At 41.3% G+C, this 15,305-nt stretch overlaps 1 protein-coding gene across 1 annotated transcript in view; it reads right to left on the bottom strand.

Moving 5' to 3' along the window:
• LOC143768465 (uncharacterized) overlaps positions 1-8,628 on the bottom strand; it is a 71,941-nt gene extending 63,313 nt beyond the window's left edge. The window contains exon 1 of the mRNA XM_077257143.1: positions 8,354-8,628. Within this exon, the coding sequence (XP_077113258.1) occupies positions 8,354-8,356 (3 nt within the window). The 5' untranslated portion in view covers positions 8,357-8,628. The remainder of the gene's footprint in view (positions 1-8,353) is intronic.
• Between the last annotated feature and the right edge of the window lie 6,677 nt (positions 8,629-15,305).

Below are 15,305 nucleotides of genomic sequence, written 5' to 3'. Positions count from 1 at the left end.
CTGCGATGATGTGAAGCCATGGGACTAGACCTTGCATGACATTATGCCATAGCAGGGCCTGAAGATAAAACCTCAAGGCAAAGAATACATAAGTACTGAATTCACTTAGTAGGATAATTAATAAAGATGTAATATATTTATATATATATGTATCCCGTAATGGACATGGTGATGGACAAATCGGAAGAATTATATGAAAAAAGAGAACACAAAAACCGAACTGATGCCCAAACAATAATTCAAATAATTTTATTTATAAAAGAATACACCAAATGGTAGGGGGAAAGAAACCAAAAAGAGGGCACAATACCAAGGAGACAAAGCAATACACAGTCCTGCTATAATAGGGTGATGATGTAATACAAATGAATAAATAAATATATATAACCCAACGCAGAACTGAAAATTGTATAAACACACACTAACATACTAAATGTACAAAAGAAAAAATAAATAAATATAAAATAAATAAATATAAAATACATATAATGGTGTCTAAAGTGCTTTGTAAGCTGAAGTGCACATAGTAACTGCAAGTGGAATAGAACGTGTGTGTATATATTAATATATATTTAATAGTAACTGCAAGTGCAATAGAATGTGTGTGTGTATATATTAATATACCAGCATGAAGTGCAATACGTGCTAGTAAGAGCGGCCAGAGTATCACTATAAGGTGCAAGTGTGCGGCCAAATATACGCTGGGTACCTGCTAAATAGATCTAGGCATTCTGACCAATATCACAGATGATAAGTCATAAATATAGAACATAATATCTTTAAATGAATAGATTGCCTGGAGCAGGTATTACCTGTTGTGCTGCCGTCTCCTGGATGTGCCACTCCCCGACGCGCGTTTCGGCGTCAGCCTTCGTCAGGCTGAAGACGAAGGCTGATGCCGAAACGCGCGTAGTAGTTTTTAATGACTTCATTTTGGAACTAAAGCTTCTGCATCATTTGAACTTATAAAATGATGATGATACCAAGCACACCTCAAAGGCCACCAAAGCTTTACTTCAGAAGAGGTTCTAGAATATTCTGGAATGGCCATAGTTGCTTTAAACCTTATAGATAATATTTTGTTTGATTTAAAGAAGGTGGTTGCCGAATGGAAAAATAAAATAAAAAATATTAGTGAACTGGAGGCAGTTGTCCATGAGAATGGGATAAGATTTCTGAGGAACACTGCCAGAAACTGATGTCCGCATATTCATCACTATTCGGCACATGACTGCAATTATGTAAACCATATATTAGTGGTCATGTGATGACTGATGACCAATTAGGCTGCAGAGTGAAATCCTGAGGTTAGCTTACTGCACACTGTCAAAATGCGGAACTCCACACTCAGAGGCACTGCAGAAATGTATGCTTAGACTGGAAAACCCCTTTAAGCCCTTAACAACCAGGGGTATTTCCGTTTTTGCATTTTCGTTTTTTGCGCCCCTTCTTCCCAAAGCCATAACTTTTTTTATTTTTCCATTAATATGGCCATGTGAGGGCTTGTTTTTTTGCAGGACAAGTTGTACTTTTGAACAACACCATTGGTTTTAACATATCGTGTACTGGAAAACGGGAACAAAATTTCAAGTGTGGTGAAATTACAAAAAAAAGTGCAATTCCATAGGGGTTTTTTTTTTTTTGCTTTGTTTTTTACTATCTACAATAATGTTAAAATTGACCTGTCACTATGATTCTCTAGGTCATTTCGAGTTCACAGACATCAAACATGTCTAGGTTCTTTTTATTTAAGCGGTGAAAAAAAATTCAAAGTTTGTTAAAAAAAAATTGCGCCATTTTCTAATACTCGTATTGTCTCCATTTTCCATGATCTGGGGTTGGGAGAGAGTTTATTTTTCGCGTGCCGAGCTGACGTTTTTAATTATACCATTTTGGTGCAGATACGATCTTTTGATCGCCTCTTATTCCATTTCAATGCAATGTTGCGCTGGCCAAAAAAACGTAATTCTGGCCTTTTTACTTCTTCCTCTTATGCCATTGAGCGATCGGGTTAATTCTTTTTTATAGCAATAGATCAGGCAATTCTGAATATGTGTATATTTGATTTTTTTATTGCTTTATTTTGAATGGGGCAAATGGGGGGTGGTTTGAACTTTTATAAAAAAAAATTACATTTTTTTAAAACATTATTTTTTACTTTTTCATGCTTCAATAGTCTCCATGGGAGACTAGAAGCTGCACTACTTTGATTGCCTCTGTTGCACACAGGCGATGAGCAGATGCTCACTTGCTATGAGCACCGACCACCAGGCGGCGCTCATAGCAATCTGGCAATGACAATCATAGAGATCTGCTGGAGATCTCTGGTTGTCATGCCGACTCATCGATGACCCGCGATCATGTGATGGGGTCACGGATGGGCAAGATAAAGGACGCGCTTCCAATAAGTACCAGTTAAATGCCACTGTCAGAGATTGACAGCAGCATTTAACTAGTTAACAGCAGCGGGTGGATCACGATTCCGCCCAACGTCAGAAAGGGATTAATGATTTAATTGTCACACAGTTCTCCTATTGATTGCTAAGATACTATTAATGCTTGTTCTGCTTTACAAAGTCAATGACTGAAAAATATACCGACAATTCTTCCTATAATATATTATTAAATGGCAATTTTATTGTTCCTGCACTGATACCAGCACTGACCTTCTGAAATGTTATCACAGCTTCTGCAAAGCAAACAATTATTCCTAGGTTAGAAAGCCCAACTCTTTAAATAAAGCCCTATTCTTCTCTTAGTGTAGATAAGATTAACATGCTGTCATCTAGTTTATTACACCTGGATAATTTGTTCTATAGTACTAGAATGAATTACATGAATATGCTGGAAGTTTGACATTTCATACTGGCTTTAACCACCAGAATCAATTAATTGGTCCATCTTCTCTCATAATGGCAAATGAGCACATGGTATTGTATGCTAATTTTGAAAGCATTGGCCACAATTCATCAAAGATATTATGCCCAAAAAACTGATGTAAAATGCTTCAAAAAGTCACACAATTTTTGCCCAACATAGAACTGCGCTAAAATGTTGCGACTTTTGGTGTTTTCATGCCCATTGATAGCAGCTACGCTGGGATGAAGCCAGGTTGGGTTGAAGTGTCAAATTCAGCAAAAGAGGAAGCGTTTCTTACACCAGAAATGTTACTCCAGTCTGACTGGAATAGTAGCTCTGGGGAGGTGCATGGAGAACATCACTGAGAAGATACGTTGAATTCATTAAGTGGTGTGCGCCTCTTAATGAATTCTGCACATTGTAATCCAGCGAGGCATTCATTAAGACTGGCATGTGCCGTGCTAACCATTGAGCCTCTGTGCTTCCCATATTACATTGGAAATGTTTCTTTATGTATTGTAGAAAATCTTTAAAAAAAAAGTCTCAGCAATCTTAAGTCGAGTTTTATATGTATCTTGTAGCATTCTAACTGGCAAATATATATATGCTTTTAAAAACAACACCAGATTCTTCTTGGTCTGAAATTGTGGCATTAAATGGTTATTTTCATCATCTCAACTTAACACCTAGCCAAGTGTTCATCCTAATTTGTTATGTTGTTGATTTCTAGAATGGAGCTTTGAAATGACCCATTGGAATTGAGTGATGTTCGCACATATGTGTCACGGCTCTATTTGTTCTTTATGAGACTGATGGAAAAAACAGAGCACTGTAGTCAACTCTCTCTGGCCTTCACATATACCATGAATTAGCAATACAAAATTGCCTCCACTCCATTCTGACAGAGCATAGCAGTGGTTAAACACCCATCTATCCACAGATTATCACCTATTCTTTAGATAGGTGTTAACTTTTAAGGACAGGAATAACCAATAAGTCAATGCAGCTCAATGAGTGCCAATGGTTTCCGTCATGCAATGCAACAGAACAACCATTCTTTACTTGGACACAGCTGTAGACCCACATGGATCAGTATCCTGTTTTAGGCATGATGTTAATGGTCTTATTGTTCAGCTGGGGAACATACAGGATCAACTGCTACTATAATAGGGCATCTAAGGCGGTATTATATAATGGGGTCTGTAGGATCTACTGCAAAGTGTTATTTTAGGCCATGTTCCCTCAATGAGCTTTTGATGCTATTATTGTTGAGGCAAAAATGAAGAGTATTACAGTTCTAGAAAAGTGGATGAGATTTATAGAAATCTCCTACTCACTGTACTTTTATTTTATTCAGCATGAACTGACCTGCGGAGCGTGTTTCCAATCCGCATCATGTCAATTTCTCTTGTGGGTACACTGAGTTTTCAGTGCTGATTTTCCCCATGTAGTGGCTTTAGATGTGGAAAATCCACAGGTAAAAAAGCACATGGGCTTTACTGCATTTATTCTGCACAAATGCAACAAACATGCATGTAATCTGCACCTAAGTACAGTTGTGGCCAAAAGTATTGACACCCCTGCAATTCTGTCAGATAATACTCAGTTTCTTCCTGAAAATGATTGCAAACACAAATTCTTTGGTAGTATTATCTTCATTTAATTTGCCTTAAATTAAAAAACACAAAAAGAATTGTCCTAAAGCCAAATTGGATATAATTCCACACCAAACATAAAAAAGGGGGTGGACAAAAGTATTGGCACTGTTCGAAAAATCATGTGATGCTTCTCTTATTTGTGTAATTAACAGCATCTGTAACTTACCTGTGGCACCTTGCACTTGCACACTTGCAGCCAGTTGACATGGATTAAAGTTGACTCAACCTCTGTCCGGTGTCCTTGTGTGTACCACATTGAGCATGGAGAAAAGAAAGAAGACCAAAGAACTGTCTGAGGACTTGAGAAACCAAATTGTGAGGAAGCATGAGCAATCTCAAGGCTACAAGTCCATCTCCAAAGACCTGAAAGTTCCTCTGTCTACCGTGCGCAGTGTCATCAAGAAGTTTAAAGCCCATGGCACTGTGGCTAACCTTCCTAGATGTGGACGGAAAAGAAAAATTGACAAGAGATTTCAACGCAAGATTGTGCGGATGTTGGATAAAGAACCTCGACTAACATCCAAACAAGTTCAAGCTGCCCTGCAGTCCGAGGGTACAACAGTGTCAACCCGTACTATCCGTTGGCGTCTGAATGAAAAGGGACTGTATGGTAGGAGACCCAAGAAGACCCAACTTCTTACCCCGAGACATAAAAGAGCCAGGCTGGAGTTTGCCAAAACTTACCTGAAAAAGCCTAAAACGTTTTGGAAGAATGTTCTCTGGTCAGATGAGACAAAAGTAGAGCTTTTTGGGCAAAGGCATCAACATAGAGTTTACAGGAGAAAAAAAGAGGCATTCAAAGAAAAGAACACGGTCCCTACAGTCAAACATGGCAGAGGTTCCCCTGATGTTTTGGGGTTGCTTTGCTGCCTCTGGCACTGGACTGCTTGACCATGTGCATGGCATTTTGAAATCTGAAGACTACCAACAAATTTTGCAGCATACTGTAGGGCCCAGTGTGAGAAAGCTGGGTCTCCCTCAGAGGTCATGGGTCTTCCAGCAGGACAATGACCCAAAACACACTTCAAAAAGCACTAGAAAATGGTTGGAGAGAAAGCACTGGAGACTTCTAAGGTGGCCAGCAATGAGTCCAGACCTGAATCCCATAGAACACCTGTGGAGAGATCTAAAAATGGCAGTTTGGAGAAGGCACCCTTCAAATATCAGGGACCTGGAGCAGTTTGCCAAAGAAGAATGGTCTAAAATTCCAGCAGAGCATTGTAAGAAACTCATTGATGGTTACCGGAAGCGGTTGGTCGCAGTTATTTTGGCTAAAGGTTGTGCAACCAAGTATTAGGCTGAGGGTGCCAATACTTTTGTCTGGCCCATTTTTGGAGTTTTGTGTGAAATGATCAATGTTTTGCTTTTTGCTTCATTCTCTTTTGTGTTTTTTCATTTAAGACAAATTAAATGAAGATAATAATACCAAAGAATTTGTGATTGCAATAATTTTCACGAAGAAACTGAGTATTATCTGACAGAATTGCAGGGGTGTCAATACTTTTTGCCACAACTGTATATCAATAAAGTTTTGTCAAAGCCAAATACCAGGAAGTATCAAAAACCAAATAGCTTTAAATAAAACATGACATCCCAAAAAGAGACAAAGAAATATGATAAAAATACATGTAAAAAATTCAATGAAAAACCACAAGTAATATAATTTAAATCATAGGTGCAGAAATAGTACCAAAATACTGTAGCGTGAAAAACTCAACAAAAGCTCATCGTGGGAACATAGCCTTAGGCATCAGTTAATGGCACAGTTGGAAACCTATTGCTGAGGTACCTGAATCTGACAGTTATGAGGACAGATGTGGCTGACACACTATTCAGGAGACATCAGTGACAAACGGTTCGGGAATATCTGTGGCTCACACACTCTTATTGAGACATCTATGGCTGACACACTATTATTTTGACCTGTAAGACTGTCAGGGCTCATTCCCATGACCGTATTTTCAATCCGAGTGCTGTCTGTGGAATAAATAAACCATACTTGGACCAATATTATTCATTGGGGCAGTGCATATGAGAGATTGTTTTCACGGACCGAATCTGTGTGTGAAAAAAAAAATCACAGCATGCACTAGTTTCTTCCATAAATCGGATGAAACGTGTCCATTTAAGTCTATGAGTGCGCAAAAAAAATAGATTGCCACATGGAGCCACAGTACAGCATTGGATTTTTACGGATACACTGCAGTTCTGTAACATAGGAAACTGTAAATGATTAAAAACTGCTGCTAAAAAAACGGATTGCACATGGATGCAAGCGAGAAAAAAATCATCGGAGTTTTCTGGAAGAAATTTTGACTGATTTTTTTATATGCTCATGTGAACCTACCCTTATGGACATGAATACAAAAAGTATTCAACATTGGCTGCTGCAGTGTCATTTTTTATATTTATTTTTTCTTCTTGTGGGTGTCAATTATCAACATAGTGACTAAAGCTGTTCCAAGTTTGTTTTTTTCTCGAAGCCCAAAAATAAACCATTGCTACAATTTCTTCATCTACACATGCTTACAGACAAGATACCCTAGTATGTCTCTAGGTGGACTGGAGTGCATTGTCATAAAGATTGGGTGGTTGTGTATTGTACCACAGAACCACAAATGAAACTGGTCGCACTTGATTGTTTGTATGCAAATCACTTGGAACCGTGAATTGATGACCGCCAGGTGTGTGGTGGAATGTAGTTGAATCCTTAGGGTATGTGCACACGTAGCAAATTTTGCTGCGGATCTGCAGCGGATTGATTCGCAGCAGTTTTCCATGAGTTTACAGTACCATGTAGACCTATGGAAAACAAAATCCGCAGTGCACATGCTGTGGGAAAAAACACGCGGAAACGTAGCTTTGTTTATTCCGCAGCATGTCAATTGTTTGTGCGGATTCCACAGCGGTTTACACCTGCTCCTCAATAGGAATCTGCAGGTGTAAAACCGTAGGTGGAATCCGCACAAAAACCGCGGTAATTCCGCAGTAAATCTGCAGTGCGTATTTCCTGCGGATTTACCAAAATCAGAGCGGAAAAATCCGCACACCTTTCCGCAACGTGTGCACATACCCTAACTATGAGTATAATGAGTAAACAATGCTAAGATTCAGCATGTCACACTCCCTCCCTAGTATTAGACATGGCCTGGACAATCCCTTAAACCCCTTAAAGTTTAACAATTATACACAAACATTGTATTAAAGTGAAAAGAAATGTATTATATTTTCCTTAAAATGATTGACTCTTGTTGATTAGGAGGATAGCAAAGGATTCGTTTTTAGTAGTGATGAGCGAATGTACTCGTGGCTCGGGTGACCTCCGAGTATTTGTTATTGCTCGGAGATATACGGTAGTTTTCATCGCCTCAGTTGCATGATTTTCGGATTCCAGATACGGTGAATACACGTGAGGAATGCCTGCTTGTTAGGAAATTCCCACATGTATTCAGCGTATCTGGAAGCCATAAATCATGCAACTGAGGCGATGAAAACTATATCTCCGAGCAATAACAAACTAGTTTTTAGGAATCTTATTATTAAAGGGTATTTAAAGGTAAATTAAATACACTTTAATAAGGACATGCCTTAAATGTAAATCAAATAGACATTAATTATCTGAAATCCACATGAAAATAAATTCAAAAACTCTATAAAATACAAAAGAGAATCGTAAATAATCATTTGCCTTCAATTCTGTTGATTTTTAGTTATATTCCCAAAACCATGTAAAGCAAATTATAGACTCCAAACAGATGATCCAGCAACTACCCCATGTCATGTATAGGAACAGCTGGTAACACGGCAGCATTACACAGATATTATACAAAACGTACCATATCTGAAGAAGTCTGGACAATGAGGAAGATATATGTAACATTACATTCCGGTAGCTCCGAGTTTTCTTACAGTCTTTTCTTATCAGTGAAAGAAATAAGTTTGCTCCCGTATAGAGTTAAAAAGTGATTTCCTTGAGAGTCGCTCTGCCTATTTGCCTTGAATTTTCTTTATCGCTTTAGAAAATAAAATCAGACTTATTCAAGAGAGTTCAGTTCTCTGCAAGCTGCATGTGAGGAAAGTGTGGGCAAAGTTAGATTCAGATTGCTCTTTGGCTGGCTGAAAGTTTTATGTGAAACACTTTTCTTCCTCTTACATGGTTACTCCACCCATAATGAGAAAATTACCTGGTATATTCACTATTGTTCCTAATAATATTCTACAGTGCACTGAAAAGGTATTCAGACCCCCATTAAAATTTTCCACATTTTGCTCTTACAGTCTTAGGCCGGTGTCACACTAGAGAGTTTTACGGACGTATGAGAGGCGCAAAAACTACGCATTGCACACGGACCAATGATTCTCTATGGGGCAGCTCCTATTTGCCGTATATTTCTCAGCTGTATTTTACGTGTGTAGAAAATCGCAGCATGCTGCGTTTGTCAGCGTATTGCGCAAAAAATCTGCCAATGAAAGTCTATGGGGGAGAGAAAAATACGGATTACACACGGACCATCAGTGTGATTTGCGAGAAATACGCAGTGGTGTTCTATAGAAAAGCCGGTAATTCAGTGCGATGTACAGTAAAATCACTCTGACAGGTTAGAATAGAATAGATCAAATAAATGTCTGCACATAGTATAGGTGTATATATATATATACTAGATGGTGGCCCGATTCTAATGCATCGGGTATTCTAGAATATGCATGTCCACATAGTATATTGCACAGCCCACGTAGTATATTGCCCAGCCACCTAGTATATTGCACAGCCCACGTAGAATATTGCCCAGTTACGTAGTATATTGCCCAGTTACGTAGTATATTGCCCAGCCACGTAGTATATTGCACAGTGACGTAGTATATTGCCCAGTGACATAGTATATTGCCCAGTTACATAGTATATTGCCCAGTTACGTAGTATATTGCCCAGTTACGTAGTATATTGCCCAGCCACGTAGTATATTGCACAGTGACATAGTATACAGCACAGAGCCACGTAGTATATTGCACAGCGACGTAGTATACAGCACAGCCCACGTAGTATATTGCCCAGTCACGTAGTATATTGCCCAGCTACATAGTATATTGCCCAGTTACGTAGTATATTGCCCAGCCAAATAGTATATTGCACAGTGACGTAGTATATAGCAGAGCCATGTAGTATATTGCACAGCGACGTAGTATACAGCACAGAGCCACGTAGTATATTGCCCAGCCACGTAGTATACAGCACAGCCCACGTAGTATATTGCCCAGTCACGTAGTATATTGCCCAGCCATGTATGTCACAGGTAAAAAAAAAATAAACATATACTCACCTTCCGAGGGGCCCCTTGTAGTTCTGTCGCCTGTGTTCGGTGGAGGCGGCAGCTTCCGGTCCCAGGGTGTGATGACGTCGCGGTCACATGACCGTGACGTCATGGCAGGTCCTTCTCGCAGACCATCCTTGCCAATGGAACCGGCCGCTTGCATGGACCGGTCACCGGAGTGTCGCGAGGAGTGGGAAAGGCAGCGGAAGGTGAGTATGTAATGATTTTTTATTTTTTTAATTATTTTTAACATTAGATGTTTTTACTATTGAGGCTGCATAGGCAGCATCAATAGTAAAAACTTGGTCACACAGGGTTAATAGCGGCGGTAACGGAGTGAGTTACCCGCGGCATAACGCGGTCCGTTACTGCTGGCATTAACCCTGTGTGAGCGGTGACTGCGGGGAGTATGGAGCGGGCGCCGGGCACTGACTGCAGGGGAGTAGGGAGGGACTAATCGGACTGTGGCCGTCGCTGATTGGTCGCGGCAGCCATGACAGGCAGCTGGCGCGACCAATCAGCGATGCGGGTGTTGTGAATTTGCTTTTTGCTCCCTCTAGTGGTTACTAGTTTTTTGACTCTGGTTTTTCTGTCATTCCTTTTATCCGCACCTGGGTCGTTACTTAGGGGTGTTGCTATATAAGCTCCCTGGACCTTCAGTTCAATGCCTGGCAACGTAGTTATCAGAGCTAGTCTGCTGTGCTCTTGTCTACTGATCCTGGTTCCAGTTATATCAGCTAAGTCTGCCTTTTGCTTTTTGCTATTTGTTTTGGTTTTGTATTTTTGTCCAGCTTGTTCCAAATCTATATCCTGACCTTTGCTGGAAGCTCTAGGGGGGCTGGTGTTCTCCCCCCGGACCGTTAGACGGTTCGGGGGTTCTTGAATTTCCAGTGTGGATTTTAATAGGGTTTTTGTTGACCATATAAGTTACCTTTCTTTATTCTGCTATCAGTAAGCGGGCCTCTCTGTGCTAAACCTGGTTCATTTCTGTGTTTGTCATTTCCTCTTACCTCACCGTCATTATTTGTGGGGGGCTTCTATCCAGCTTTGGGGTCCCCTTCTCTGGAGGCAAGAAAGGTCTTTTGTTTTCCTCTACTAGGGGTAGCTAGATTCTCCGGCTGGCGCGTGTCATCTAGAATCAACGTAGGAATGATCCCCGGCTACTTCTAGTGTTGGCGTTAGGAGTAGATATATGGTCAACCCAGTTACCACTGCCCTATGAGCTGGATTTTTGTATTCTGCAGATTTCCACGTTCCTCTGAGACCCTCGCCATTGGGGTCATAACAGTTTGCCAGGCCAGTATTAAATGTTTAATGCATTGCAGAAGAGGGATTATAAGAAAGAAGATTCTGAGTTTTTTTTTTTTTTTTCTTCTTCCCCTTTACCTCAGAGTGGCTATGCTTGCTGCAGACATGAATGTCCAGACCTTGATTACAAGTGTGGACCAGCTGGCTACTTGTGTGCAGGGCATGTCTGTTATCTGGGTGATATGTGATCGCTTCTCCAAGATGGTCCATTTGGTTCCTTTGCCTAAGCTGCCTTCCTCTTCCGATCTGGTTCCTGTGTTTTTCCAGAACGTGGTTCGTTTGCACGGCATCCCTGAGAATATTGTGTCAGACAGAGGATCCCAGTTCGTTTCCAGGTTCTGGCGATCCTTTTGTAGTAGGATGGGCATTGATTTGTCGTTTTCGTCTGCTTTCCATCCTCAGACTAATGGACAGACGGAGCGAACCAATCAGACTTTGGAGGCTTATTTGAGGTGTTTTGTCTCTGCTGATCAGGACGATTGGGTGACATTCTTGCCGTTGGCTGAGTTTGCCCTTAATAATCGGGCTAGTTCCGCCACCTTGGTTTCGCCTTTTTTCTGCAACTCTGGTTTCCATCCTCGCTTTTCTTCGGGTCATGTGGAGCCTTCTGACTGTCCTGGGGTGGATTCTGTGGTGGATAGGTTGCAGCAGATCTGGAATCATGTGGTGGACAACTTGAAGTTGTCACAGGAGAAGGCTCAGCGCTTTGCCAACCGCCGCCGCGGTGTGGGTCCCCGACTACGCGTTGGGGATTTGGTATGGCTTTCTTCCCGCTTTGTTCCTATGAAGGTCTCCTCTCCCAAATTTAAACCTCGTTTTATTGGGCCTTACAAGATATTGGAAATCCTTAATCCTGTATCTTTTCGTCTGGATCTTCCTGTGTCGTTTGCTATTCACAATGTATTTCATAGGTCCTTGTTGCGGCGGTACATTGTGCCTGTAGTTCCTTCTGCTGAGCCTCCTGCTCCGGTGTTGGTTGAGGGCGAGTTGGAGTACGTGGTGGAGAAGATCTTGGATTCTCGCCTCTCCAGGCGGAGGCTTCAGTACCTGGTCAAGTGGAAGGGCTATGGTCAGGAGGATAATTCCTGGGTGGTCGCCTCTGATGTTCATGCGGCCGATTTAGTTCGTGCCTTTCATGCCGCTCATCCTGATCGCCCTGGTGGTCGTGGTGAGGGTTCGGTGACCCCTCACTAAGGGGGGGGTACTGTTGTGAATTTGCTTTTTGCTCCCTCTAGTGGTTACTAGTTTTTTGACTCTGGTTTTTCTGTCATTCCTTTTATCCGCACCTGGGTCGTTACTTAGGGGTGTTGCTATATAAGCTCCCTGGACCTTCAGTTCAATGCCTGGCAACGTAGTTATCAGAGCTAGTCTGCTGTGCTCTTGTCTACTGATCCTGGTTCCAGTTATATCAGCTAAGTCTGCCTTTTGCTTTTTGCTATTTGTTTTGGTTTTGTATTTTTGTCCAGCTTGTTCCAAATCTATATCCTGACCTTTGCTGGAAGCTCTAGGGGGGCTGGTGTTCTCCCCCCGGACCGTTAGACGGTTCGGGGGTTCTTGAATTTCCAGTGTGGATTTTAATAGGGTTTTTGTTGACCATATAAGTTACCTTTCTTTATTCTGCTATCAGTAAGCGGGCCTCTCTGTGCTAAACCTGGTTCATTTCTGTGTTTGTCATTTCCTCTTACCTCACCGTCATTATTTGTGGGGGGCTTCTATCCAGCTTTGGGGTCCCCTTCTCTGGAGGCAAGAAAGGTCTTTTGTTTTCCTCTACTAGGGGTAGCTAGATTCTCCGGCTGGCGCGTGTCATCTAGAATCAACGTAGGAATGATCCCCGGCTACTTCTAGTGTTGGCGTTAGGAGTAGATATATGGTCAACCCAGTTACCACTGCCCTATGAGCTGGATTTTTGTATTCTGCAGATTTCCACGTTCCTCTGAGACCCTCGCCATTGGGGTCATAACAGCGGGATTTCCGGGACAGACAGACGGAAGTGACCCTTAGACAATTATATAGTAGATACATACAGTATATATACTGTATATATGTCATTGAGACATATATATACAGTTAGGTCCATATATATTTGGACAGAGACAACATTTTTCTCATTTTGGTTATAGACATTACCACAATGAATTTTAAACAAAACAATTCAGATGCAGTTGAAGATCAGACTTTCAGCTTTCATTTGAGGGTATCCATATTAAAATTGGATGAAGGGTTTAGGAGTTTCAGCTCCTTAACATGTGCCACCCTGTTTTTAAAGGGACCAAAAGTAATTGGACAGATTCAATAATTTTAAATAAAATGTTCATTTCTAGTACTTGGTTGAAAACCCTTTGTTGGCAATGACTGCCTGAAGTCTTGAACTCATGGACATCACCAGACGCTGTGTTTCCTCCTTTTTGATGCTCTGCCAGGCCTTCACTGCGGTGGTTTTCAGTTGCTGTTTGTTTGTGGGCCTTTCTGTCTGAAGTTTAGTCTTTAACAAGTGAAATGCATGCTCAATTGGGTTGAGATCAGGTGACTGACTTGGCCATTCAAGAATATTCCACTTTTTTGCTTTAATAGACTCCTGGGTTGCTTTGGCTTCATGTTTTGGGTCATTGTCCATCTGTAGTATGAAACGACGACCAATCAGTTTTGCTGCATTTGGCTGGATCTGAGCACACAGTATGGCTCTGAATACCTCAGAATTAATTCGGCTGCTTCTGTCCTGTGTCACATCATCAATAAACACTAGTGACCCAGTGCCACTGGCAGCCATGCATGCCCAAGCCATCACACTACCTCAGCCATGTTTTACAGATGATGTGGTATGCTTTGGATCATGAGCTGTACCACGCCTTCGCCATACTTTTCTCTTTCCATCATTCTGGTAGAGGTTGATCTTGGTTTCATCTGTCCAAATAATGTTCTTCCAGAACTGTGCTGGCTTTTTTAGATGTTTTTTAGCAAAGTCCAGTCTAGCCTTTTTATTCTTGACACTTATGAGTGGCTTGCACCGTGCAGTGAACCTTCTGTATTTACTTTCATGCAGTCTTCTCTTTATGATAGATTTTGATATTGATACGCCGACCTCCGGGAGAGTGTTGGTCACTTGGTTGGCTGTTGTGAAGGGGTTTCTCTTCACCATGGAGATTATTCTTCTATCGTCCACCACTGTTGTCTTCCGTGGGCGCCCAGGTCTTTTTGCATTGATGAGATCACCAGTGCTTTCTTTCCTTCTCAGGATGTACCAAACTGTACATTTTGCCACTCCTAATATTGTAGCAATTTCTCGGATGGGTTTTTTCTCTGTTTTCACAGCTTAAGAATGGCTTGTTTCACCTTCATGGAGAGCACTTTTGACCGCATGTTTACTTCATAGGAAAACCTTCCAAATGCAAGCACCACACCTCAAATCAACTCCAGGCCTTTTATCTGCTTAGTTGAGAATGACATAATGAAGGGATTGCCCACACCTGTCCATGAAATAGCCTTGGAGTCAATTGTCCAATTACTTTTGGTCCCTTTAAAAAACAGGGTGGCACAGGTTAAGGAGCTGAAACTCCTAAACTCTTCATCCAATTTTAATATGGATACCCTCAAATGAAAGCTAAAAGTCTGAACTTCAACTGCATCTGAATTGTTTTGTTTAAAATTAAATTGTGGTAATGTCTATAACCAAAATGAGAAAAATGTTGTCTCTGTCCAAATATATATGGACCTAACTGTATATTTTATTTAATACAGAGCTAAACAGCAGAAAAGCTGGTAATTCAATTGCCAGCTTTTGCTATCTCCTTATCAAACCCGACAGGATATGAGACATGGTTTACATACAGTAAACCATTTCATATCCATTATTTTTTTACATATTCCACACTAATAATGTTAGTAGAGTGTGTGTGCAAAATTTGGGGGCTCTGTTAAAATAAAGGGTTAAATCATGGAAAAAACTGGCATGGGCTCCCGCGCAATTTTCTCCGCCAGAGTGGGAAAGCCAGTGACTGAGGGCAGATATTAACCCCTTCCCGACATGTGACGGAATAGTACGTCACATGTCGGGACCCCCGCTTTGATGTGCGCTCCGGCGGTGAGCGCACATCAAAGTCGCGACATGTCAGCTGTTTTTTACAGCTGACATGTGCGCGCAATAGCGGCGGGTGAAATCGCGATCACCCGCCGC

The sequence above is a fragment of the Ranitomeya variabilis genome, chromosome 4 (assembly GCF_051348905.1).
Source record: "Ranitomeya variabilis isolate aRanVar5 chromosome 4, aRanVar5.hap1, whole genome shotgun sequence".
In the NCBI taxonomy this organism is placed as follows: Eukaryota; Metazoa; Chordata; class Amphibia; order Anura; family Dendrobatidae; genus Ranitomeya; species Ranitomeya variabilis.
The sequence above is the reverse complement of the archived record's forward strand: the minus strand, read 5'-3'. Positions and strand labels throughout refer to the sequence as shown.